A 26,751-nucleotide genomic window follows, 5' to 3' on the forward strand; every position below is an offset into this window, starting at 1 on the left:
TATATAAACTCTTTATCGTGTTTTATTTACATTTTAGAGGCGATAAGGTGATAACTTGGACAGATCGAGTGAAAAAAGCAATTTTCCCACACGACATCTATCCTTCTCACTATCACGCATTAGTTTCGCTTCCCCACATGCCATTTAAAAAAGACCTGACAGACCTGACGGGGCTCATTGCCTGCTTGAATTATGCAGAAACGGGCAGTGTTTAGGTCATGTAATTGATTTTGTTGGAAAGGGGAGAAATTGTGCTTTACAATGGTATTGACATTACAGTTGATCTGGAAGTATTCTGTTTTTGGGACGCTAAAATAAGGGCAATTGTACGGACCAAGGCGATGTATGAGTTTACGTTAACGTAAACTCACTGCTCTGTCTCCTACTCACTGCTCTGTTTATTTAGCTTTGTGATGCAATTCTCTTTTTCATTACAACGTTACTGATAGTAAATAGTATATTATTTCCTACTAGGCATCAGTTTTATGTAGTGCTATTGATTGCATAAAATGACTTGCCCTAGTTAAGGTACATGAGTAGGACACAGCCCTATCCAGAGACAAAAATATAAATATAACAGTATCATATTAGGCTTAGTGCCTTCAAATTAATTTTTAGAAACATGAGTTTGGCTAGAGTCTGTGGCTTCAGGCTCATGCGATGGTGCCTGGAGAGCAGGCCAGCAGCGGCGAATATCTTCTCCGCGCTTGCAGAGCAACTGGGGATGCTAAATACCCTTCAGACCAGTCATGCCAGGCTGGGCATGGTTACTGACTGTGCATAAGTTACCATAAAACAACTCATTCTAATTTAGAAGACTAAATCACATTGTTATCTTTTCAAACCAACCATTCCAGTGTTTTACTTGCTATATTGTATTTACTTCACCACCATGGCCTTTTTTTTGCCTTTACCTCCCTTATCTCACCTCACTTGCTCACATTGTATATAGACTTATTTTTCTACTGTATTATTGGCTGTATGTTTGTTTTACTTTATGTGTTGTATGTGTCGAACTGCTTTGCTTTATCTTGGCCAGGTCGCAATTGTAAATGAGAACTTGTTCTCAACTTGCCTACCTGGTTAAATTAAAGTGAAATAAAATAAAAAGTATTCTTATACTTATTCATCCATCTTATACAACATTCAAAAGTAAACCTGACAGCAGGGAAATGTACACTTAAAGAGATATAGCTATGTGTGTTTCCTGTCCTTCATGAGATCACCAAATGAAACATACTCGACATGACTGTCCCTTAAGTGTCCACAGACCATTCTCAAAAATATAAATATTGTTTAATTCTCCCATTGTGGGGATTAGGAGTTTCTAAAGTGAAGCTCTTTGTTCTCCATAGGCTCTCTCCATCCATACTCCATGGCAGAGAAGAGAGAGAGTTTCTAGCAGGAATGTATGACCATTGTAAAACCTGATGTGGGAGAGAAAGTGAGAGAGGGGGGAGAGCCATGATATACACCCCAAACGGCCCACGCCGTGACAGTCCCCCTCTGGTGGGTTCAATTTTAGGATTATCCTGCAAGTTGCAAACCAACATAAAAATAATGACCATGTGATGTCCAGTTGGTGATCGCCGTTGCAGTCCCCCTCTGGTGGTCGACCCGGGTAGGATTTATGCAAATGGAGCAGGCAGACAAGGGGGAGCAGCAGATGTCCGGATTGGGATTGCCGTTCCGGACTAGTTGTCTGGTCGTCCAGCCTGGTGGATCTGGCAGATGTTAACTTAGGCAGATGTTAACAACGCGCACACACTCATGAAATACATACAGTTGATGTCGGAAGTTTACATACACCTTAGCCAAATACATTTAAACTCAGTTTTTCACAATTCCTGACATTTAATCCTAGTAAAAATTCCCTGTCTTAGGTCAGTTAGGATCACCACTTTATTTTAAGAATGTGAAATGCCAGAATAACTGTTCCTAGGCCATCATTGAAAATAAGAATTGGTTCTTAACTGACTTGCCTAGTTAAATAAAGGTCAAATACATATTTTTTTTATTTTTTAGGCCCATTCCTCCCGACAGAGCTGGTGTAACTGAGTCAGGTTTGTAGGCCTCCTTGCTCGCACACACTTTTTCAGTTCTGACCACAAATTGTCTATAGGATTGAGGTCAGGGCTTTGTGTTGGCCACTCCAATACCTTGACTTTGTTGTCCTTACGTCATTTTTCCACAACTTTGGAAGTATGCTTGGGGTCATTGTCCATTTGAAAGACCCAATTGTGACCACTTCCTGACTGATGTCTTGAGATGTTGCTTCAATATATCCACATAATTGTCCTGCCTCGTGATGCCATCTATTTTGTGAAGTGCACCAGTCCCTCCTGCAGCAAAGCACCCCCCACAACATGATGCTGCCACCCCCATGCTTCACGGTTGGGATGGTGTCTTCGGCTTGCAAGCCTCCTCCAAATATAACGAGGCTTGCAAGCCTCCCCTTTCCCTCCAAACATAACGATGGTCATTATGGCCAAACAGTTCTATTTTTGTTTAATCAGACCAGAGGACATTTCTCCAAAAAGTACGACTTTTGTCCCCATGTGCATTGCAAACCGTAGTCTGGAATTTTTATGGCTGTTTTGGAGCAGTGCCTTCTTTTTATGTACCTGTTTCCTCCAGCATCTTCATAAGGTCCTTTGCTGTTATTCTGGGATTGATTTGCACTTTTTGCACCAAAGTACGTTCATCTCTAGGAGAGAGCGCGTCTCCTTCCTGAGCGGTATGACGGCTGCGTGGTCCCATGGTGTTTATACTTGCATACTATTGTTTGTACAGATGAACGTGGTACCTTCAGTCGTTTGGAAATTGCTCCCAAGGACGAACCAGACTTGTGGAGGTCTACAATTATTTTTCTGAAGTCTTGGCTGATTTCTTTTGATTTTCCCATGATGTCAAGCAAAGAGCCACTGAGTTTGAAGGTAGGCCTTGAAATACATCAACAGGTACACCCCCAATTGACAAATTATGTCAATTAGCCTATCAGAAGCTTCTAAAGCCATGACATCATTTACTGGAATTTTCCAAGCTGTTATATAATTTGTGATACAGTGCATTTTAAGTGAAATAATCTGACTTTAAACAGTTGTTGGAAAAATGACTTGTGTCATGCACAAAGTAGATGTCCTAACCGACTTACCAAAACTATAGTTTGTTAACAAGAAATTTGTGGAGTGGTTGAAAAACAAGTTTTAATGACTCCAACCTAAGTGTATGTAAACTTCCGACTTCAACTGTAATTACATTTCTTCCCAAATGAGCGGCATTGTAGCACTAAGTAATGGTTGTATGGGGAGCTTGTTTATGGCTCTATCACTTCCAAAGTGTCAAAGGAAATTAAACTAAAAGAAATGAAAGCATAAAAATATAGTTATCACACCTTCTAATTGGACTGTATTCTATTTACGTCTGTCACATTCGTTATAAGGATCGGACCAAGGCGCAGTGTGGTATATGTACATTCTATTTTATTTAAAGAATGAACACTGAACAAACGGAACCGTGAAGCTATACAAGTGCTGACAGGCAACTACACAGACAAGATCCCACAAAACATAAAAGGGAAATGGCTGCCTAAATATGATCCCCAATCAGAGACAACGATAAACAGCTGTCTCTGATTGAGAACCATATCAGGCCAACATAGAAATACAACAACCCCTAGACCTACAACAACCCTAGACATACAAAAACCCTAGACAATACAAAAACTAGCATACCCACCCTAATCACACCCGACCTAACCAAAATATAAAGAAAACAGAGATATCTAAGGTCGTCCAAGGTCTTGGCAAAATGACCCTATCATGGCATTGTCTAAATCTAGGGTGTTGATTAGGGCACTATCCTAAGTCGATAACTACATGATAAGTCTACAGCTGTAATGCACAAGCTTTGGGCAGTCTACAGGGATGACCTATGGACCTCTGTGGAGAAACTGGTGAGTACTGTAGCTGTAGAGTCAAAAGGCCTAAGAGTAACCTTTTAAATTTACGAAGGCTGGTATTTTGTTCTGACCCTTCAGTGATCCGAGCATAAATCCTTATTAAATGTTCCGTTGTACATTGGCGTTTGTGCTTACACAAGCGCACATACCAAGGGAAAGAAACCAAGTATCCGGATAGGCTGCAACCTATTCAGAATGAGTCTGATGTCATCAGATCATTTCCAGGTCAATGCCTGTAAGAATTGATGTCGACCTCAAGACATATGTTAAGGGGACCTGTAGTAGTTTTACTACACGTCAATGTGTCTTACACCATTGTAGTGGTGATTGGTATGAAGGAGTCTATTTCATAGCTATGTCCTCCACAGAGGAGCTAACCTCACCACGGAAGTACTGTACTCTATAAGCTCTGAACCAATCGTACGCGGTGTGATCATGGTTCATAACTTCTAATAACATTCCTCCTGAATGGAGGGTTCTATTTATTAGTGGCATGTGTGTTAACCATCAGAAGATTGTTCTGGAGATTCCCTTACACGTGTTGCAACCTGAGTGACTACTAACTCCTCTGTCGCTGTTATCAATAGCAATTAGACTTGTGAGGTCTCTAAACTTACTGATTGTGACTGGACTGACTGTGCTGGCATTGGTACTGGTACTCAAGGGGACCAGTTGTCCTAGTGATTTATTCTGAAATATTATCCTACAGCAACCCATGATTAGAGCATTGTACTAGTTGTATTGTAGTTGAACCTACACATGGCAAGGCATGACTATTTTTGCCATTGTTTTGGAGGTTGAATGTCCACTGGACTTCTTTTAGCACAAGTGTGGTACACCTTGGTAATATCTTAGATGTGTTCTAAGGTTATCTCCGGTTGAAGTCGTGTAATACGCTAGTTGAGATGAACTTCTCTTGCCCTTTGGACACATCCGCAAGCACTGCGGCTGCCTCAGCAGTAAAAGCATTGACGCGCAGAGGGTACATTTTCCACTTTGTGGGGGACTGTGACCCCTTACAATGACACTCATGGCGTCAGTTCAGCACGTGACACGATGACTCCCACTGGTGTAACACTTTGGGATATCACAGACCGATATCCTCGTCTCAGTTTGCAGGTACTGAAGACGTTGCCACACGCAGATGCGGCGGTGGTGACTGACAGACCTCGACAGCCACTGAGCGCTTTAAAGCATAAACACCAGGAGATTTGGTTGAAAGGTTACAGCCCTTCTCGTAACAATGCGGCCACTGACAACTCGTACATAGGGTCCGATCTTTTCGTTTGTACCACGGATACCAACACCAACCGCTGGGGGGGGGGGGGGGGCTCGAGACTACCTGCAACACCGTACGAGGCCTCCAGAGCAGAAAACAAATCTAGTTGTAAACTTCCCCAGGAGAACAGAGAGGAGCGGACAGGCACCTAGACGGAGGGCACCTAGACTCAGGCACCTAAAGTATGTTGATGGCAACATACTTTACAGTTATTTCAACCTCGGTGGTTATTGGATTTGTGGTGGTTATTGGATTTGTGGTTTCGTGGTAGAAACCGTTGTTGTGCGTCATCCTCTCAATGCTCCAATTCCTGATAATGCACCCTCTAACTGGGGTGAGTGCTCCTGGTCAAACTTCAAAACCGACTTGTCAGGGCTCTTAGCGTGGCGAGCTTTTGATGCCTCAAAAGCTGTGCTTGCAAGCTTTCTGAGTTATAAGATAGGCAAGCCAACGTGGGCTGTAGGGCCCAAGTAGGTAATGAAGGTGGGATACATGTTCGACAGAAACATTTGTTTGAATGGTAACAGCTCTTCCATTCCTGTTTCAGTGAGTAGGCCAAAGTAAGCTGAATGAAGCCTTTGATAGTAAGCTTGGGGGTGTTCATTCTGAGCTTGTTTGACAGTGTTAGTCACTGAGATATCGTGTTTGTGAGTTGCAGAACCACTGAATTCTAATTTCAAAGCTGTGGAAAGTTTAGCATAGTCGTTTAGCATTTGTTGTTGTTGTAGAGACGAATGAATCTCGTCACGTGTCTATTCGACATTTGCTTCAACAGGTAAACCCTTATAGAACCTGTAGTGTTCGGATAGCCATCCAATACGTCCTCTATGTCAACTAGGAACGTCTCAAACGTATCGTTTGGCTGTCCTGGAATGAGGTCAAAGGTGGGGAAATTTTTGACGAGTTTGTCAAGGCGTTTCCGCGCCAAGCGGAAACTGGGCCGAAGGCCAAGAGACCAAGAGGAGAAGCCAAGCTTGGGCTTTGTTTGCAAAGATGAGCATATTGCTCAGTGCCAAATGGCCAAGAGGAGAAGACTGAGGGACACATGAGGGAGGCAAAGTCTGAAACCTTCTATCGTCTTCACTCCTTTGAGTGCCGGGCTCCGGTTGCTTGGTTGGGTCGTCACGCTGTAGCATGTGAGCGTTCTCGAATTACACCAGATTATACCTACGGGTGCTATTCTGCTCCATTGCAGAGTCCACTTGAGCACTTAGACTACAGATTTTTAAATATTTTTTATTTAATTTTTACCCCCTTTTTCTCCCTAATTTCTTGGTGTCCAATTGCTGTAGTAGCTACTATCTTGTCTCATCGCTACAACTCCCGTACGGGCTCGGGAGAGACGAAGGTTGAAAGTCATGCGTCCTCCGATACACAACCCAACCTAGCCGCACTGCTTCTTAACACAGCGCGCATCCAACCCGGAAGCCAGCCGCACCAATGTGTCGGAGGAAACACCGTGCACCTGGCAACCTTGGTTAGCCGCATTGCGCCCGGCCCGCCACAGGAGTCGCTGGTGCGCGATGAGACAAGGACATCCCTACCGACCAAGCCCTCCCTAACCCGGACGACGCTAGGCCAATTGTGTGTCGCCCCATGGACCTCCCGGTCGCGGCCGGTTACGACAGAGGCTTGGCGCGAACCCAGAGTCTGATGGCGCCCTTAACCACTGCACCACCCGGGAGGCCCCTAGACTACTGATTTTGGACACGTGAGTGTCGTACTTGCTACTGTCGGTCTCATACTTATCTGTCATGGTTTGCAGATAGAGGTCGTGAGTATGAGAGATTCAGTGATGAGATTTCCTCCGCTTGCTTAGAAATCAATATTTCCATCTGCCTCACCTGAGCTCTCTCATCATTCATTTGGTCAGCGACTTCAATGAGTTCTACTGACCTGTCATCCAACTTAGTCATTGTGTAAACTTTAATTAACCTGAAAGTGTTGCTTCATCTAGATTAATATGGAAAAGTTTAAAATGTCTCATTTACTTGGAAGAACCTGAAAAGGTATGTTCGACAATTTAATTTATGAAATTGAATGAGACGATTACATCCAATCAATTGAGATTGGCTGGATTATCATAAGTGTAAACAGGAGTTCAAAGTTTAGGGTACATTCACCACTAGGGTCACTTATCCCTAAGGCCAAAGCCACATGGGATTCTCGCGAAGGCGGGACTTCCTTCAGTACTGGGTAGTACTAGAATTTTACTTATTAGTTAGTATTATGTCTCATACTGTGGTACGCTATTAACCCATTTAACACATGGTGATGTCACTATGGGAACCCGAAACTCCCGCCCATGCAAACCTGCTAATTAGAAAATCATGTGTAGATTGTATTTTCAACCAGCAATGATCAGAAATCAAATCAAATCCAATTTTATTTGTCACATACACATGGTTAGCAGATGTTAATGCAAGTGTAGCGAAATGCTTGTGCTTCTAGTTCCGACAATGCAGTAATAACCAACGAGTAATCTAACCTAACAATTCCACAACTACTACCTTATGCACACAAGTGTAAAGGGATAAAGAATATGTACATAAAGATATATGAATGAGTGATGGTACAGAACGGAATAGGCACGATGCAGTAGATGGTATCGAGTACAGTATATACATATGAGATGAGTAATGTAGGGTATGTAAACATTATATTAAGTGGCATTTTAAAGTGGCTAGTGATACATTTTTTACATCAATTTCCATCAGTTTCTATGATTAAAGTGAGCTGGAGTTGAGTCAGTATGTTGGCAGCAGCCACTCAATGTTAGTGGTGGCTGTTTAACAGTCTGATGGCCTTGAGATATAAGCTGTTTTTCAGTCTCTTGTTCCCTGCTTTGATGCACCTGTACTGACCCCGCCTTCTGGATGATAGCGGGGTGAACAGGCAGTGGCGCGGGTGGTTGTTGTCCTTGATGATCTTTATGGCCTTCCTGTGACATCGGGTGGTGTAGGTGTCCTGGAGGGCAGGTAGTTTGACCCCAGTGATGCGTTGTGCAGACCTCACTACCCTCTGGAGAGCCTTACGGTTGTGGGTGGAGCAGTTGCCGTAACAGGCGGTGATACAGCCCGACAGGATGCTCTCGATTGTGCATCTGTAGAAGTTTGTGAGTGCTTTTGGTGACAAGCCACATTTCTTCAGCCTCCTGAGGTTGAAATCGCGCTGCTGTTGCCTTCTTCACCACGCTGTCTGTGTGGGTGGACCAATTCAGTTTGTCCGTGATGTGTACGCCGAGGAACTTAAAACTTACTACCCTCTCCACTACTGTCCCGTCGATGTGGATAGGGGGGTACTCCCTCTGCTGTTTCCTGAAGTCCACAATCATCTCTTTTGTTTTGTTGACGTTGAGTGTGGTTATTTTCCTGACACCACACTCCGAGGGCCCTCACCTCCTCCCTGTAGGCCGTCTCGTCGTTGTTGGTAATCAAGCCTACCACTGTAGTGTCGTCTGCAAACTTGATGATTGAGTTGGAGGCGTGCATGGCCATGCAGTCGTGGGTGAACAGGGAGTACAGGAGAGGGCTCAGAACACACCCTTGTGGGGCCCCATTGTTGAGGATCAGCGGGGTGGAGATGTTGTTACCTACCCTCACTACCTGGGGATGGACCGTCAGGAAGTCCAGTACCCAGTTGCACAGGGCGGGGTCGAGACCCAGGGATGACGAGTTTGGAGGGTACTATGGTGTTAAATGCTGAGCTGTAGTCGATGAACAGCATTCTCACATAGGTATTCCTCTTGTCCAGATGGGTTAGGGCAGTGTGCAGTGTGGTTGCGATTGCGTCGTCTGTGGATCTATTTGGGCGGTAAGCAAATTGGAGTGGGTCTAGGGTGTCAGGTAGGGTGGAGGTGATATGGTCCTTGACTAGTCTCTCAAAGCACTTCATGATGGCGGAAGTGAGTGCTACGGGGCGGTAGTCGTTTAGCTCAGTTACCTTAGCTTTCTTGGGAACAGGAACAATGGTGGCCCTCTTGAAGCATGTGGGAACAGCAGACTGGGATAGGGATTGATTGAATATGTCCGTAAACACACCAGCCAGCTGGTCTGCGCATGCTCTGAGGACGCGGCTGGAAATAACAGTGATCACATTTTCTCACAATTTTACAGTGTTAGTTTCATCGGCTGTACAATGTGATAGAAAATACAGGAAAAACAATGTTGACTGCACTGTTTGCTGTCAAAAATGTTCAAGACTATTTATCCGTCTGGTGGGTATTACCAGTGTAAATAAACCTAATGTTTGAGCAGACTAAGCATAGCTTTAACTATTTGAGAATTACCAATTCCGTTGATATTGATAGTAGGTATTTCCTCGTTTACAAGAGAGAATCTACTGTGGCAATTTACTCGACACATTTTTATTAATGTAAAGCTTGTGTTGGTTGACTTACTTTTCATTTCCAATGTATTTAATACATGAATAAAAACTTAATACAGACTTAGTACAGTATGATCATTTCTTATCAAAAGGGAAAAAGTAAGTATTCCTGAACTGTCTACATCTAACATTGGTAACTTAATCAAGTCAATCATGACTTAATTAATATAATCTATGTTTTCATTCAAATATAGTCTAATCAAGGAATGTCAAATTACAGCATGGTGATGTCACCATGGAAAGACCAAAACTATATCCCACCACAGAAGTTTCAGGTGGTTTTATCAAACTCTTACACTGAAAGGACATTATCCTAATTTTCACTATTTCACAGTATTATTCCAACCTCATGGTGTGGAAATATATATTAAACCCCATTTTTGGCTGCAGTTGACCTTTAAATGATTTGACTGGATACAGAGGAACATAGACATTTTGTTTTAGATAAGACATCAATGTATAATTTCAAACATTTTATATAACAGGGTGTTATCCGCAGAGGTGAATGATCCAGTGTCTACAACTGCTCCACCATCTGCAACAGCTCGACAACCTGGGTTAGATCGCCCTTAATATTGTTATCTAAGACATGGTACCTGTGAGAACACTTCGCCAGCAGCCCACGGAGAGGCTCTCCAGTCTTCTCAATGTGCTCCTCAATGGTTCTGCCTCTTAACTCATCACCATAGGTGAAAAGCACCATGGTGCTTCTCCATACCCCCTCACCCAAAACACTCAGGTATTTCTCCACAGCACACCTATCTTTCTCTGTGAAGGAGTCAACAGGTATGGCCAAGAGGAATGTACACACTACCCCATAGGGGCACAGGGATGCACTGCCTCTCATCTCCAGTCTGACCTGCTTCGGGTTGGACAGACCGTAGAGACTCCAACCGGGAGTGTCCACCACCGCGACTGTCCTCCCTCCCACCTCTCCCTGTCCCACCACACAATGGACTGTTCTTTTGCCACTACCAAACTCTCTTCTGCCAAGAATGGTATTTCCTGCTGAACTCTTCCCAGAACATCTTCTTCCCAGCAGCACAAGGCCAAACGCAGCTGGCCTACATTTAGATGTCTCTGTCAGAAAAATAAACAAAAACATCTGAATACAGCCTGTGCAGTTATACAATGCTACTAAGTAGCCCAATGTTCTCTATTTGCAATGGTATTCTTTAACCTTTGCCACAAACATGCAAGTTTACACCCCAGCTCATCATTGAGCCTTGTGAGAGCAGAGCACTTACCTATGGGTACCACTGCTGTGACCCGCTGGTTCTGCCTTGTCCTCATGTCCTGCATGACAAGCATTTCTATGTCCTCTCCCTGCTGTTTCCCTCCTCCCATCCTCAAGCTCTCTCTCACCTGGGTGTACAACCTCTCCTGTATTTCCCTTGGACGCCTATTTATCTCAACCATCCTATCAATCTTCTCCAACAGCAATTGGACCTGAACCTGTTTGTCCCTGGCGTGGCTGTCCAGAACATGGAACTTGTTCCCACACCTCTCCACAAGCCACAGGAGACTCTTGCCCTTCCCTCGGATGTGTTCCTCAGCAGAGGTTCCTCTTGGTATCTCAGCTCCGTGGGTGAGGAGCACTATAGCTCGCTGCCAGATAGGGGCCTGGATCTGCCTCAGGTGCTCCTCCATGGCCCTCCATTCTCCCTGACTGAAGTCCCCTATGGCAGAGACCACCAGGAGGATGGCATGGGGCCCCAGGGAACAGAGGGACAGGGCTCGCCCCAGCTCCTGTGCCACACTGCCAGGGGTGCTTCTCCCGACGTACCATCCAGGAGTGTCCACCACAGTCACCTGTCTTCCTGCAACAGTGCCCTTCCTCTTGGAGCTGTGAGTTGTCATTATCCCTGTGTCAAATTCCCTCTTTCCCAAGATGGTGTTCCCCACTGAGCTCTTTCCACTCAGTCTCTCTCCAAGTAAAAGCAGGATCCGCTTTGAAAGAAATGGGTCTTGACCTAATATGGAGTTAAAGAGTTAAACACACCTCAAACGTATTTTATATCTATTCAATGCTTTCATTTCATTGAGTAACAACACATGATCTTATTAAGAAATAAGGCCCGAGGAGGTGTGGTATATTGTTAGGTCCTGACCTTAGTTCCTTTTTTATGTCTCTGTTTTAGTTTGGTCAGGACGTGAGTTGGGATGGGCATTCTATGTTTGTATTCTATGTTTTGTATTTCTGGTTTTGGCCTGGTATGGTTCCCAATCAGAGGCAACTGTCAATCGTTGTCTCTGATTGAGAACCATACTTAGGCAGCCTGTTTTCCCACTATGGGTTGTGGGTAGTTGTATTCGGTCTCTGTATTAGTTACCAGATAGAACTGTTTCGGTTGTTCTTTTTGTTTACTTTGAATTGTGGTGTTCAGTTCAGTGTAATAAAATGACGAACACTTACCATGCTGCATATTGGTCCGATCCTTCCTACTCCTCCTCAGAAGAGGAGGAAAACCTTTACATATATGGCCAATATACCACAGCTAAAGGCTGTTCTTGGACACAGGCCTTAGCCGTGGTTTATTGGCCAAATATCACAAACCCCCGAGGTGCCTTATTGCTATTAGAAACTGGTTACCAACGTAATTAGAGCAGTAAAAATAAACGTTTTGTCATCCCCTTGGTATACGGTCTGATATACCACGGCTGTCATCCAATCAGCATTCAGGGCTTGAACCACCCAGTTTATAATTATAGCTAATGCATGTGTGGCACTATTAATGATACCAGAACAGAATAACAGTCCAAAGACTTACCAAGAGGGGTTGAACTGTGAGCTGCCATTTGAAGGTGCCACTCTTTGTTATGATTGAGAAGTGCAGTAGATTGCGACAGCCAAGTCCATGCTCCTGTGACTTACGTTCCGGCGATAACACATCTCTTCTCTTCCCTAGCCTGCTACATTGTGAAGAAGGTACCTCCCATTTGCTTCAAAAGTACCCATTGATTAGTATAACAAACCCTCTCTATGATAAGTGGTATCGTAGACTAGTCATGCCCAAGGCATTCATAACAGTTCCAAATTACACTTTACAGTTCTTCAGAAGTCGTTCTAGTTAATATGCAACCAACCAGGCGTGTCATACGTGTGTTGATTCAAACACCTGCTCTTTCCGTGACATAGACTGACCAGGTGAATCCAGGTGAAAGCCATGATCCCTTATTTATGTCGAATGATGAATTGAGGCTGTTCTGGGCGGGGGGCTGCCGGGGTGTACTCAGTATGTTTACTGATATACTGTAGACTCAAAGCAAACAAGAGGTGAAAATGTACTTGCCATTATGTCTTTAAGAATGACTCCTCCCAGTATTCTCTGTTGAGTGATGTCATCCATTGTAACCAGGGGGCAAAGTGAGCAGTACTATTCCTGGGTGTTGTACTTACACGGCATCAGCCCTCGGCAGGACAGTGACATCCATAGGCTACAGAAATAGGTCTCAGCTAAGGGAACAACACCTCAGTCCAGGAGGCAAGTCTGGGATTCCCATAAACAAAGTGTTGAATGGCTGGGGGGGTGGGAGTCTCAATACAGGGAAATCATTTTAGAATACTTGCCAATCAAGTGGACATACAGCATTGGATGAGCTTGGTGGTTTGTTACTAACGCGATCATTTAGCAGACCCTTTTATCCAGAGCAACAGAACTGTTAACCTCGTCCCCGGGCTAATTGTGTATAGCAGCTGAAAGGGGAAGTTAAGCGGTATCTTTGTTTACAAGCAATGGGAGGAAGTGTTTGGTGAATGAGATTACAGCACGGTCAAAATTGAAAGTGATACACATTCAGTATGTTAACCAAGCAGGAATTTAAACCATAGACCTGGTGTTGTTGGCACTATGCTCTAACCCATAAACCATTGCAACCACGGTCTTCGACCATTTAAAGCCACAACACGGGGTGCCTATATGATGTAGATGATGGTAATCAAATATATATGTGAAGATCTGTTTGCTCAACTAGCCGCCCAAATAAAAAGCAAGTTGTTTTATAACGTGAATATTTTTAAAATATGTACACAAGCATCCAGGCTATGTAAGGGCTATGTGCCTTGGCAGCACAATGTTAGACTCGTGTCTGTAATGAAAAAATATAAAACCCATAACTGACTGAACATAAACACAACACAAAATACGAAACTAAAAGCCACAGTTTTTTTTAAAATTAATTTATATATATATATATATATATATATAATAAATTCATGTGTTTTGACTGCCACTGTTAAAAAAGTACGACTCGTATCACATGTAAGTCACCTGTAAGCATAATTAAGAGTCTTTCTCATTCACCTGTTAAATGAACTGAAAACACTAACGGGTCTTTTCAGCACCACTGTAATAGTACATTCTCTATATTGCATCAGAATATAAAAATATACAGATATGTTTTTTTGTTGTTGTGTGAAAACATTCTTCCCGTGTTGTTCAGTGGCATGACAATTGAGGATGAACAAATCCATACGGACAAGATTGGGATCAATAGTGTGACTTCCTACGGGATCGTCCTTTCATTCACAGCACTTTAAAACATCAGTCGCAGCCACACTGAAGAAAATAACACAAGGTACAGGGCATCCTCTGAACACGTAGCACTCTCAAGAGGACAACCTGCCCCCCACCTTCAGAGAGGAAGATGCAGGACAAGGAGAGAGACAGAGAGAGAGCAGCAGTGAGAGGACAGAGTAGTACTGTACACAGCTGAACAGAGAAACTGGGATGAGACATTGCAGTGTGTCGGCAGGAGGGGGCACTCAGGTTTGTGTGAGCGGTGTGGTAAGAAGACTTTCTGACGGCTCCATATTGTTCTACTCCAACCTGTCAGCAGGGGGCGCTGCCGCAGTAACACAGTTCAGTTAATCTTCCCCCGTGATGATGGTGGTAATACCAATACAAAAATCAACAAGAAAATCCAAAAACAAAAATTTAAACAATGTCTTTTAATATTGAGGCGATCTCGAACAAGAAGAGAAGAAGGTGCGGTCGGGGCGAGAGTTTGGTTTGTTGCAGTGCATTGAGAGGGACTTCGGAGACGATTGGTTTTTATTGCCTGGTGATGCTCCCCTATCTTAACCTAACACACATACTCTCTGAGACACACACACACGCACCACACAAGCACAGGCCGACTCCTCCGACCACCCTGCTCTCCAAGAGCAGAGAGAAAAGAGAGTGAGGAGGGCTGGGTTGAACGGCAACTGCAAAGATGACAGATTCCTGTAGTGTTTCCATAGTCTGAGGGTGGACGTCCAGCAGTAGAAGTAGCCTCTCTCTGTTGTGGATGGAGTTGGGGAGGGGGGAGTAGTAGCCTCTTTCTGTTGTGGATGGAGTTGGGGAGGGGGAGTAGTAGCCTCTCTCTGTTGTGGATGGAGTTGGGGAGGGGAGTAGTAGCCTCTCTCTGTTGTGGATGGAGTTGGGGAGGGGGAGTAGTAGCCTCTCTCTGTTGTGGATGGAGTTGGGGAGGGGAGTAGTAACCTCTCTCTGTTGTGGATGGAGTTGGGGAGGGGAGTAGTAGCCTCTCTCTGTTGTGGATGGAGTTGGGGAGGAGGGAGTAGTAGCCTCTCTCTGTTGTGGATGGAGTTGGGGTGGGGGAGTAGTAACCTCTCTCTGTTGTGGATGGAGTTGGGGAGGGGGAGTAGTAACCTCTCTCTGTTGTGGATGGAGTTGGGGAGGGGGGAGTAGTAGCCTCTTGTGGATGTGATTAGTCCTAAAGGGCCTGGCTTTGCCCTCCTCCTCCTCCTCCCGCCCGCAGTGCCCTCCACCTCCTCCTCCTCCCGCCCACCGCCCGCAGTGCCCTCCACCTCCTCCTCCTCCCTCCCGCAGTGCCCTCCACCTCCTCCTCCGGGAGGCCCTCACATCCGCGAGGAGGAGGCCAGCTCGTAGAACAGCACGTAGGCGTCACTGCTGCGCACTTGGCTGGAGGACATTGGCGATACTCTGTGAGGGGAGAGAGGAAGAGGGGATGCATGTGAATGAGCTGTAATGTTGTTGACAGTCCTAACAGTGCAACGAATTGACAATATCATTGGAGAAATGCAATTATGTTGAACTGGGAACAGCCATATTGAGGCTCCCTTCCACTATTATGTCACAAAACCATGAAAATGGATGGTGTATTCAGACGGTTGTTTTCTAACAAAAGGTACTCGTTTTATGGGCAGAGAGTTTTTAGAGTAACCTTGCGTGGGTACTATCATACTGTGCATTAAGCATAGAGAAGGTTAAAGGAGGAAAGGGAGAGAAAAAACAGGAGAGAGAGAACTGCATAATGAATGAGAGCGGAGGAGCAGGGAAAGAAGACACAGGTAGCTGCTGGGAGAGAGAGAGAGAAGCAGATAGGCTCTCACGAGGCAATGAGTGGGAGAGAGGTGAGAGAGCGAGGAGAAGAGAGGGGGAGGCGGAGAGAGGGAGGAGGTAGGCTACTGCACACTTGACAGAATTTAGGGGAGGTACTGTTATTAAGAAAGCAAGTAGCTCTGGGTGAATGGTATGTAGCCAGCAAGCAGGACAGACCGACAGACGGACGGACACAGGCTCTTCATGTCCTCTCCCTGACAGTCTCTGCTCTAGCACTCAACATGAGGCCCAGCAGATCATTTGTTACACAGAGGTCCTACACTGTGGTGGTCCATTCTAAACAGCATCCTATTTCCTACTGTATAAAGTGGTGCACTACTGTTGACCAGACTAGTGATAAAAGTAGTGCACTATAAAGGGAACAGGGTGCCATTTCAGACGTATGCAGTGAGGTGGAAGAGTGCTCGAATGTTCTAAACAGGAGAATTTCCAGTGTTCTAAGATTTCCAGTCGATTCAACGCAAATGAGCTCAGTTCTGAGCAGTATGGTTTGCTAGCAGAGCCTTGTGGGTAGTGTAGTGTCATAAAGGGAGAGGGAAAGACATACCTGGAGTCATTGAACGTGTACCATTCTCCCGAGGTGGGGTTGCGACAGTACGCTGTGTAGTGGCCACCCATGGTCGTGCCTGAGTGATTGGACACTGCATACAGGTTATAAACTGCATTTACTGTGAGGGGGAAAGGGACAGGGGACAGAGAGGAATCAGTAGAACGCCACTGTGGTACCTCGACGGACGATTCTACCCGACAGACGATGGTACTCACTGCTGTTTTCCGAGGCAAACTCCCTGAGGTCCAGTTTCTCCATGGGGAAGTTGACAAATGTGGACAGTTTGCTGGTTCTCCGCGCTTCAGAGAAGCGTTTCAGATCTGGACACATAGGTGGGTAAAGGACAAAACAGTGCAGGGAGGAAGTGTCTGTAAATACACAGAGACGGGGGCTTCATATGGAACCTTGGGTGGGTTTCACATGAAGGTTGACAGACATACATTAACACATAGGCAAGCCTCTATAGTAACAGAGAGCACTTCTAGGCTGGTCCCAGGTCTGTGTGTTTTAGTTGAACCATAACCAACTCCTCGGACTACAATTGTCTCATGCATGACGTGTTGGCATAAGCACATTATATACAGATCTGGGACCAGGCGTCAGCCAACTCCTCTCTCCTATATAACATCTAATGGGATAGAGTACTATCAGACCAACGGAGCCCACAAATATGAGCGGCTTGAGAAAGGATACGAAGCACTAAGATCTTGGGGAATTTCTGTACAGTGAACTTCTTTGTGCATCGTCTTCTGGCTTTACACCTGTAGCACGTTGGTTTTTCATCTCCGTCGAGCACATCCTCTTTGGTGAAGAGACTCACGCAGTCCATCAGACTCACTTCTCCGTAGCCCTTCTTGACACATAGACACAGGTCACATTTAGGTGACATAAAAACGCTGGGACTGCATGTGGGTCTGGTGAACGGTGAATGTGCAACACTGTGGGGAAGAAACTGGTGTGCATTGTCGACACTGACCTTGGCGATGGGTAGCGAGAGATCCCAGAAGGGGTCAAAGACAGTGGAGCAGTAGCCACATGTGGTGCATGTCAACGAGCTCTTCAGCTGACCCACAAACAGGTCTGTGGAGGGCAGGGCAAAAAGGGACCATTACTACCCCCTCACACACTCAGACACAGACAGACACACATGCATGCACGGCAGATTGATGTTGCTTGCCATGAATCTTGCCCTGGAGGCAAAACTGAGCAATTTCCACTAGATGGGCCAGCTGCAAAGTCAAAATTGCCTAGTTATATCATAAAAATGTATGATAACAAAAAGTAGCTTTTTGGTCTTCATTTAAGGTTAGGCATCAAGGTTAGTGATGTGGTTAAGATTAAGGTTCAAAAAACAGATTCATTTGACTTTGTGGCAGTGCCAGCTAGTGACTACTCTGCAGAGCTGCCCCCAGGGAAAGATTCATGACAATAAATGCCAACCTGCGCACACACGCACTACATCAACAGACTACACATGACCAGGAAACACAATTTATTAACAGCACAGAAGCGTTACTCAACCCCTGTGGGTGTTAATGCGTGCCCTTACCCACTACTTTGCTGTCCTCTCTCTCCAGGTACTTGCTCCACATTCTATCCCCTTTCTCTCGGTCACTGTGGGAGGGACGACCGGACAGGAGAGGGTGTGTCAGTATTCATGCTCACTGCTCCCACGCCCTCCCCTGGTGTAAACCCACGAGGCGTCACGCCTCCACACCCACTGAGCGTACTAATAATATGGGACATGCTGCAGCCCTGGCTTTGTCCTACTCTCCCAGTTAACATTCTCTTGACCGTAGTCCCACGGTCGTTCACGGAGAGAGAAAGAGCAGGAGACACTCACGGCAGGTGGTCAAAGTCCTCCGAGCTGCCCCGCGGCCGCACCGTGACCCGGTTTACCTCGTTGTGCAGCCCGTCCAGCAGGAAGCGCAGGAACTCCTGGGCGTCCTGTTGGCTGGAGGGATGGACACAGACAGACAAAACACTTTTTTTTTTACACATTGGAAAATCATCTACAATACCATTACTGATACAAAAGGTATTGGATTCGGAGTGCCTCTGAAATGGCAACCTATTCCCTACAGATGTAGGATCTTAGGAAATGTCAAACTTTCATGCATTTGAAGTTTTAAAAACGCTTCTGAAGTTTGTCATTTCCACTTTGAAATTTCTGACTTGATTTTCCCTTACGAAAAATGTATCAAGCTCTACAAAAATGTCTGTTAATTATAATCCACACAATAATTCACATTACCTGTTGCGGCAGAATTATTCTCCTGCTGTAGCAAACTGGCTCAAATTAAGATCCTACATCTGTATAAAGTGCACACATGTTACACCATAGGGCTCTGCTGTTGTCAAAAGTAGTGCACTATATAGGGAATAGGGTGCCATAGGGCTCTGGTCAAAAGTAGTGCACTACATGGGGAATAGGGTGCCATTTCACAGGTAGCCTTGGTGAATAGCTAGTTGAGGAACAACACATACTTGTATCCCACAAATCGGGGGGCGTATCTCTGGATCTGAGTTTTGAACTCTGAGGGGCCGACCGCCTCGCTGCTCGAGGACGTCCACATGGTCTGGAGGAGCTTGGCAAATTCTAGAAGCACAACCAGGAAGATAGATCAGATTCCCTCAGAATAGGGGTAGACATTGTAAAATGGGGGACTGGCTAGTAAATACTATGTTCAGCATTCACTGACAGCAGGGGACTTAGGGCTAGCTGTCTCACCCTCCATGAGGGCCCCAGTGTTGGTGCGGCTGTTTTTGTTAAGGTCGCGTCGGTGGGAGTTGTGCAGACAGTAGTCCCGGAGGTTGTGCGTGTTGCTGAGACACTGCAGGATGGAGTTCATGAAGCACTGTAGAGACACACACACACACAGTCTTTAGAAGAGGGTTAAACACACACACTACCATGCTGTTTGTGGTGCAGAAAGTTACAGCTTCAATATCGAGATTGTTGAGAAATATATATATATTTTTAAATTCCTGCATACACAATAATTTGACAATTACGCAGAGACAAATGTGCAGAGGTGAAATCGTGTCTGCTGAAGTTATTTTTAGATATTTGTTTGTTACATACATGCATGCATGCATGGAGTGGCAGGTAGCCTAGTGGTTAGAGCGTTGGGACAGTAACCGCAAGGTTGCTAGATCGAATCCCCGAGCTGACAAGGTAAAAATCTGTCACTCTGCCCCTGAACAAGGCAGTTAACCCACTAGGCCGTCATTGTAAAAAAGAATTTGTTCTTAACTGACTTGCCTAGTTAAATGAACAATTAACATCACATGCTAGCATGGGGAAAAGAAGGAACAGCGGGCTGAGTGAATGAAAGGTAGCAGGGATAGAGAGGGTGAGAGACAGTCAAGTCCCCCAGTCGGTACAGAGTGCAGCAGAAACACTCTGATAAGGTTACTGTGCAAGTAGACAGTTTATTTTGGGACCCATCCTTCTCCCTGTTGCCTGGCAAATGCCCCCCTCCCCTGTCCCCTCCCCTCCTGTTTGTAGAGCCATGAGATGGCATGGCAAATGCCCCCCTCCCCTGTCCCCTCCCCTCCTGTTTGTAGAGCCATGAGATGGCATGGCAAATCTCAGCTAATGGAAATAGACTAGCTAAGGGAAAGTGTTTGTGATATCAAAACACAGCCCTTAAGCCGATGGCAGAGGATAGGACATGTGGATTACACTACTTTTTCGGTACACTGACAATATTCCACATTTATTACACAACACACATGAATAGAGGCCTAAATATAGTATAAATATGTGTGTGTGTGTGTGTGCACACCCAGGCCACTACTTACGGTATTTCCCAGGTTCCGTAGGCCCACCAGGCCCTGGGTGCTCTTGGAGTTCTGGGGAGGAGAAGAACACGACAAGGAAAACCATTTACGACAAAAGCACGTGAGAGAATGTGATCTCTAAATGGCCCTATGGTGGAAGGACGTGTGCGATAAACATGGGGGGGGCCATGCTCGGAAAACGGGGGCCGTTCTACTGTAGGTTAGGCGACTAGAAACGCTGTAAGATGTAAAGATGGACATGTTCTTTGTCGAACATTAGCCTGTTCCTGTTTCAATACAGGGGGAATCACGCCGTACGCACCACCTCAGATGTGCAGCGTTCCCGACACAACTGAAAAATCTTTAAAAAGGCTTTAAAAGTGGATAACGGTCTACGAATGTAGAATAAAGGGCTTTGTAGAAAAGAACATGACTGACGACACTGCAGTTTAATTATATAAAGTTCAGTTGTTTTATAATTGAGTAGTAATGGAAATAATGACCAAAGCACCAATATGACTGTGGACAAAACTTTACATTAAGTACATATCTCTTTAATATGGAATGCAATGTGTTGTGCCTTAAGGCCTCTGTAGAAATGCTACAATCAATTATTTATGCCTCGTACTTTGAACATAAGTGAACACAAGGCCCCATCACAATGATACAGGCCCCACATTTAGACCGGGAGGAAGGGAGACTGGGATAGGTAGAGTACAGTTCACGCAGAGTCAGACAGGTCAAAAACCTGACACAATTATGCTTTTATGGGTTGATGTAGAGCACAGCGCTGCTGGGGCACAGGAGACGGAACCCAATCCAGCTTCCAGTGGACCTCAATATAACACTGAAGTGACCCTAACTGAAGCTCTCCAGCAACCCTCAACTGCATGTTCTGTTCCAGGCTGTCTCATATAGCCTCCCTCCCTAGTCTCTCCCCATGAGCGTAGGAGTGACCAATCACCACAGGACACACAGTGAAAAACAGACACACACCCATGTGCTCCTGGTGTCTGGGAGTTCAACCAGACAGTGTGTTCCAGTTATGAGAACACAAACTTGGGACGGGCTGTAGCGTTTTACTATTACATAAAAAACCCAACGCCATCTGTGCCCCTTTCCCAACAGGATAGAAAAACCCATCCAACAGTTTAATTAACTCAGGATTATCTAAATCCTTCTTTCTCAATTCCAACGTAAAATAAAGTGATTTATTAGTCCGCGACCACATGAACAAAACATTTCCTGTTGTCAGTTATTGGCATACAGTCAGTTCCTTGTAGTGGGTTGGTTCCTACTGTCCGAGACAATATATCTCATTTTCCCCCTCGTGTTCACTTCCCTTCATTTGAAAGGAATTGACTGGTATGATTCCTTTTGTAGCCAACACAAATCCAATGCTTTTACATTTGTGGCAAGTAGTGTGCGAGTGTAGGCTACACTTCAGGAGGAAGGGCAGATTATTAGGTCACTGCAAGGCAAGGATCATACTGGATAATGCTCACAACAAACTCACACCGCTTTTCACCTCCAGAAGAGTTTTCCAGAATGAGCCCCATGACGTCACCATGTGCCGTACATTGCTGAGTAATATCATCAGAGCCCAAAATAGCACCTTTCCTTCAGAACTGGCTGCCGCGTTCCCATTGGCTGGTTGCTGTCAGAGCAGTGTGACTGTCACTGCAGAAGTCATCCTGACAGCCTCTCTCCCAGAGAACGCTATTTTTACATGAACAAGCTATAGAGGACAATATGACAAACGCACTTGGTCACACTCACAACATCTGGCAAGAGCTTTAGTGTGACTTACTGATGAACTGACTGACCGACCAGTGTTCTTCTTTGGACTAGCAACAGATGAATCCGTGTCCCCCATTATGAAAATGTCTTATTCATTAACCTTTTGAGGATAAACTTAGTTATAGAACTCTTAGTCTTCACAGTGGTGTGACAAGCCCCGGCATATGCAAGAAGCCCACTGCTGTTAATCATCATAGCAGTGCACTAATCACCTTGTGATCGGAAAAAGGTTGCCGGTTCAAACCCCCCGAGCTGCCTGCAGTGAAATTTGCAGAACAGGCAGCGTTACCGGCTTCAATATCCCTGTATACTGCCCCTGTGCTGCTCCCAGACTGCGTTGTGTGACAGCAACAAATGAAGAATATCTGTGCAAAAGGACCAATATTGTAGTCTCTGTCTGAATGCTAGCCGTGCAGGTCCCATGCTGTCTTGCCAACTCCTATTGTCATGCCAGAACACTTCTAGGACCAGGCTATGTGGAGCGTTAAAACATGCCCAGGCACATCCATTACTCCAATCCATGATGGAGGCCATTCGGTAGTAGGCCGTGTTTGGTTCAAACTGTAGCTACAGTAGTCCAATCTCTCATCTACAGTCATTAGATCCTCATCTACAGTATGATCCTTGCCTCTACAGATACAAACATGGGCCTGGTTTTCACGTAACACAGAGACTGATTAATGAATTGCCTTGCACTCGGAATGTATTTACACATAACACGATTACTGCCACCACACTATCAATCCGAGACATTTGATTTAAATGTTATCTGTTGTTTTGCTGTTTTGGGTTCCATGGCCATCACTGACATCGATACTGAGCTGAACTATCTCATGATGGAACAGGTACAAGTTGAGCCCTGAATGGGTTGAGTAGGCCTGGCCTGCCTGACACGGTTCCACCTTGCTCCATGGAATTACACTATAATCATTAGCTGGCAGCGGGGTTGTGTTGTGTTGATGGCTGCTGGAGATGGAGAACAGCATGTTCTTACCTCCCTGTGCCTGGCCCCTGCTGGGGGACAACAACAACAACCCACCAACTGTCTTCACATGGCGTGACTGACCAGTCATGGATGGACATGGGCCAGCTTAAATCAATTGATATTTACATCCACTTGTCTCTCAAGACTATTCAAGACCAAGATAATGCACTGAAACAATAGCAACACATTCCCAAAACAGCTTATAGAAAAGCCTCACAAGACCTAATATGAGCCATAGATAAAACATTTGAGGGACAAGCGAGAAGAAGAAAGAGAAAAAAAAACACTCTTCATTGTGATAGCCAGATACTAGCGTCTGCCACAGGCTTTTGCCTCATGAGAGCGAAGCCTGGGAGCCAAAGATAGAGTAGCCAGGCGCTTTCAGTCATGCCGCTCCTTCTATTGCGTTTGTTTCCCTGAAACGTTCAATACACTCCCTCTAGGAGGAACCCCGGTTATTGAAGACGATCAATGAAGTGTCAACGTTGAAGGTTGTAATAAAATAGTCAATCATTAGACGACAGTGGGTGACTGTGGACCAACGAGTTATCCAGTCACTGCTAGAGCCATAAACACCATTAGCTCATGTCAGATGATTTCAACATCAGTCTGAAAATAGACCCCCTTGACCAACAATTGTACCTTGATTTGTTTCTCTCTATGGACATGGAATTATGGATACAAATAGCGAGAGGGTGGGACATATTGTCCCATACGATATTACAGATGTTGCATAATAAAAAAAAAGAATACATAACCCCATTCTAAATATATTCTGATACATTATATTACATAGCCTAGGCCTGTATCAAAGGCCTGCTATGGAGTGAGATTAATTTGAGATTGTATAACTAGTCTAATGACCTGCCAGAACACTGATCCTCCGCAGAGGTTTAGCGGGGTTTACGCTACTGCTAGAGTGACTGCAATGCTATATCGCTGTCAATGCCGTGTAGAAGAACCCCTAGTGCTTTTCATCCAGGAAACGCAACATCAATCCTAGGTCCTTATTGATTAACAACACATATATATTACTGTAACTAATTCGCAGACAAACATTCGATAGTTTATCTTGGTGCCAATATATCCTCTCTTGTTTTTTAAAATGTTTTACCTTGGCTTGATTAATGAGAAGTCCTACAAAGGTTGACACCAGCACGGAGCTGCTCGAGCTTTTCCGCCGCATCTCTTGCTTCAAGAACGGGAAAACCGAGGCCGGGGGTTCTTCGGGTACGGTCACCGTGTATGACTGTCTCATGCTGGGCATGATGACTGTCTGATATAGTCGGCTACCGGTGTGTTCTGATGCTCTGCCGGTATCAGGCAGATAGAGCCGGTGCGCTCTTGATTCACCGGGAGTTGCGCTCGTTCTCCTGATATTCTATGTCGCAGGATCTTTGTATGAAAGTGTAGCCTACGTTACGAATATATCAGTATTTTTGCTCGAGCTTGTTCGTTTCCTTTTTGCGGTTGTCATGAAAAACCGAGCCATTCATCTCATCTACACTCGATTTACAAGCGATATATACCAGACTGACACTCCTGATATCATGAAAAAACACATACACAATACATGAATGAAATAGTTTCGCAATGAAAACAGACTGAGCAAGGTATTTTTTTCTCCCCTATATATTTCAGAAATCGAAGACCTTGAGTATACGCAAATCAAAACAATTTCACTCGTGCAGTATATCAATCACCGGGCTGTTTGAGAAGTAAATGACCACTGCCTCTCCATCGTTTTTACAACCCCGAAGACACGCCTCTTTTCGGTTTAGTACTACAGACGTCAGCCGCTGCCACAAACCTCTCCGACGTCAAACACCATCAGAGTGGTCCATTCACATTTCTACGAATTACGCTTATGCTTATTACTCGAATGGTGCTTCCGAGGACACCCGTGGAACATTCATTCCCGTTGTCCATACATCAAGCAGAGATACAACACATTCACGGTCGAATAAGGCTTTTCTGAAGGGGTACTCAGCGTGAGACCCATTCATTCAACGCAGGACTACATTTCAGAGGAGTACAGTATATCGTGTTGGGGAGAGTAGGCTACTACTACTGTACTACAAGCTCATAATCTGTTAGGCTATTGACCATGGCTGTAATTATACATCTCTTCATACAGTTGAAGTCGGAAGTTTACATATACCTTAGCCAAATACATTTAAACTGTTTTTGAAAAATTCCTGACATTTAATCCTAGTAAAAATTCCCTGTTTTAGGTAAATTAGGATCACCACTTTATTTTAAGAATGTGAAATGTCAGAATAATAGTAGAGAGAATGATTTCTTTCAGCTTTTATTTCGTTCATTATATTCCCAGTGGGTCAGAAGTTTACATACACTCAATTAGTATTTGGTAGCATTGCCTTTAAATTGTTTAACTTGGGTCAAACGTTTCGGGTATCCTTCCACAAGCTTCCCACAATAAGTTGGGTGAATTTTGGTCCATTCCTCCTGACAGAGCTGGTGTAACTGAGTCAGGTTAGTAGGCCTCCTTGTTCACACACGCTTTTTCAGTTCTGCCCACAAATATTCTACAGGATTGAGGTCAGGGCTTTGTGATGGCCACTCCTATACTTTGACTTTGTTGTCCTTAAGTCATTTTGCCACAACTTTGGAAGTATGCTTGGGGTCATTGTCCATTTGGAAGACCATTTGCAACCAAGCTTTAACTTCCTGACTGATGTCTTGAAATGTTGCTTCAATATATCCACATCATTTTCCTCCCTCATGATATCATCTATTTTGTGAAGTGCACCAGTCCCCACTGCAGCAAAGCACCCCCTACAACATGATGCTGCCACCCCCGTGCTTCACGGTTGGGTTGGTGTTCTTTGGCTTGCAAGCCTCCCCCTTTTCCCTCAAACATAACGATGGTCATTATGACCTAACAGTTCTATTTTTGTTTCACCAGACCAGAGGACATTTCTCCAAAAAGTACGATATTTGTCCCCATGTGCAGTTGAAAACCGTAGTCTGGATTTTTTATGATGGTTTTGGAGCAGTGGCTTCTTCCTTGCTGAGCGGCCTTTCAGGTTATGTCGATATACAGTGGGGCAAAAAAGTTCTCCCACTTAAAAAGATGAGAGAGGCCTGTAATTTATCATAGGTACACTTCAACTATGACAGACAAAATGAGAAAAAAAAATCCAGAAAATCACATTGTAGGATTTTTAATGAATTTATTTGCAAAATATGTTGGAAAATAACTATTTGGTCAATAACAAAAGTTTATCTCAATACTTTGTTATATACCCTTTGTTGGCAATGACAGAGGTCAAAAGTTTTCTGTAAGTCTTCACAAGGTTTTCACACACTGTTGCTGGTATTTTGGCCCATTCCTCCATGCAGATCTCCTCTAGAGCAGTGATGTTTTGGGGCTGTTGCTGGGCAACACAGACTTTCAACTCCCTCCAAAGATTTTCTATGTGGTTGAGATCTGGAGACAGGCTAGGCCACTCTAGGACATTGAAATGCTTCTTACGAAGCCACTCCTTCATTGCCCGGGCGGTGTGTTTGGGATCATTGCCATGCTGAAAGACCCAGCCACGTTTCATCTACAATGCCCCTGCTGATGGAAGGTTTTCACTCAAAATCTCACGATACATGGCCCCATTCATT

The 26,751-nt window shown here is 44.8% G+C and overlaps 2 protein-coding genes across 6 annotated transcripts in view; both read right to left on the bottom strand.

Annotated features, from left to right (window-relative positions):
* Nucleotides 1-7,560: 7,560 nt before the first annotated feature.
* On the bottom strand, nucleotides 7,561-13,277 carry LOC115137644 (GTPase IMAP family member 8-like). The gene is made up of 3 exons (XM_029673968.2): nucleotides 12,398-13,277; nucleotides 10,874-11,599; nucleotides 7,561-10,706 (listed from the first exon to the last, which is right to left on the bottom strand). Exons 1-3 carry the CDS (start codon nucleotides 12,423-12,425, stop codon nucleotides 10,144-10,146), a joined length of 1,317 nt encoding a protein of 438 aa, XP_029529828.1. The 5' UTR covers nucleotides 12,426-13,277; the 3' UTR covers nucleotides 7,561-10,143.
* Nucleotides 13,278-13,804: 527 nt separating this feature from the next.
* Nucleotides 13,805-26,751, bottom strand: part of LOC115137008 (ubiquitin carboxyl-terminal hydrolase 2-like) — a 43,995-nt gene continuing 31,048 nt past the window's right edge. For 2 of the 5 annotated variants that reach the window (XM_029672974.2, XM_029672975.2), the window contains exons 4-13: nucleotides 20,352-20,402; nucleotides 19,276-19,402; nucleotides 19,032-19,143; nucleotides 18,388-18,498; nucleotides 18,094-18,158; nucleotides 17,521-17,624; nucleotides 17,238-17,397; nucleotides 16,760-16,864; nucleotides 16,542-16,662; nucleotides 13,805-15,574 (exon numbers count right to left, since the gene is read on the bottom strand). In XM_029672974.2, coding sequence (XP_029528834.1) covers nucleotides 15,490-15,574; nucleotides 16,542-16,662; nucleotides 16,760-16,864; nucleotides 17,238-17,397; nucleotides 17,521-17,624; nucleotides 18,094-18,158; nucleotides 18,388-18,498; nucleotides 19,032-19,143; nucleotides 19,276-19,402; nucleotides 20,352-20,402 — 1,041 coding nt within the window. In that variant the 3' untranslated portion in view covers nucleotides 13,805-15,489. Of the gene's footprint in view, nucleotides 15,575-16,541; nucleotides 16,663-16,759; nucleotides 16,865-17,237; nucleotides 17,398-17,520; nucleotides 17,625-18,093; nucleotides 18,159-18,387; nucleotides 18,499-19,031; nucleotides 19,144-19,275; nucleotides 19,403-20,351; nucleotides 20,403-24,229; nucleotides 24,814-26,751 lie in introns of those variants that run through there. The other 3 variants (XM_029672978.2, XM_029672977.2, XM_029672976.2) reach the window with 3 other exon arrangements.

The sequence above is a fragment of the Oncorhynchus nerka genome, linkage group LG11, assembly GCF_034236695.1.
Source record: "Oncorhynchus nerka isolate Pitt River linkage group LG11, Oner_Uvic_2.0, whole genome shotgun sequence".
In the NCBI taxonomy this organism is placed as follows: domain Eukaryota; kingdom Metazoa; phylum Chordata; class Actinopteri; order Salmoniformes; family Salmonidae; genus Oncorhynchus; species Oncorhynchus nerka.

What these genes read in the sequence shown, in the direction of transcription:
- LOC115137644 (XM_029673968.2), bottom strand. Translation starts at nt 12,425, where the DNA reads ATGGCAGCTCACAGTTCAACCCCTCTTG. An exon ending in TCACAGTTCAACCCCTCTTG is followed by an intron (nt 11,600 to 12,397) that starts GTAAGTCTTTGG and finishes ACTCCATATTAG; the next exon opens with GTCAAGACCCATTTCTTTCA. An exon ending in CACAGCAGTGGTACCCATAG is followed by an intron (nt 10,707 to 10,873) that starts GTAAGTGCTCTG and finishes TTTTTCTGACAG; the next exon opens with AGACATCTAAATGTAGGCCA.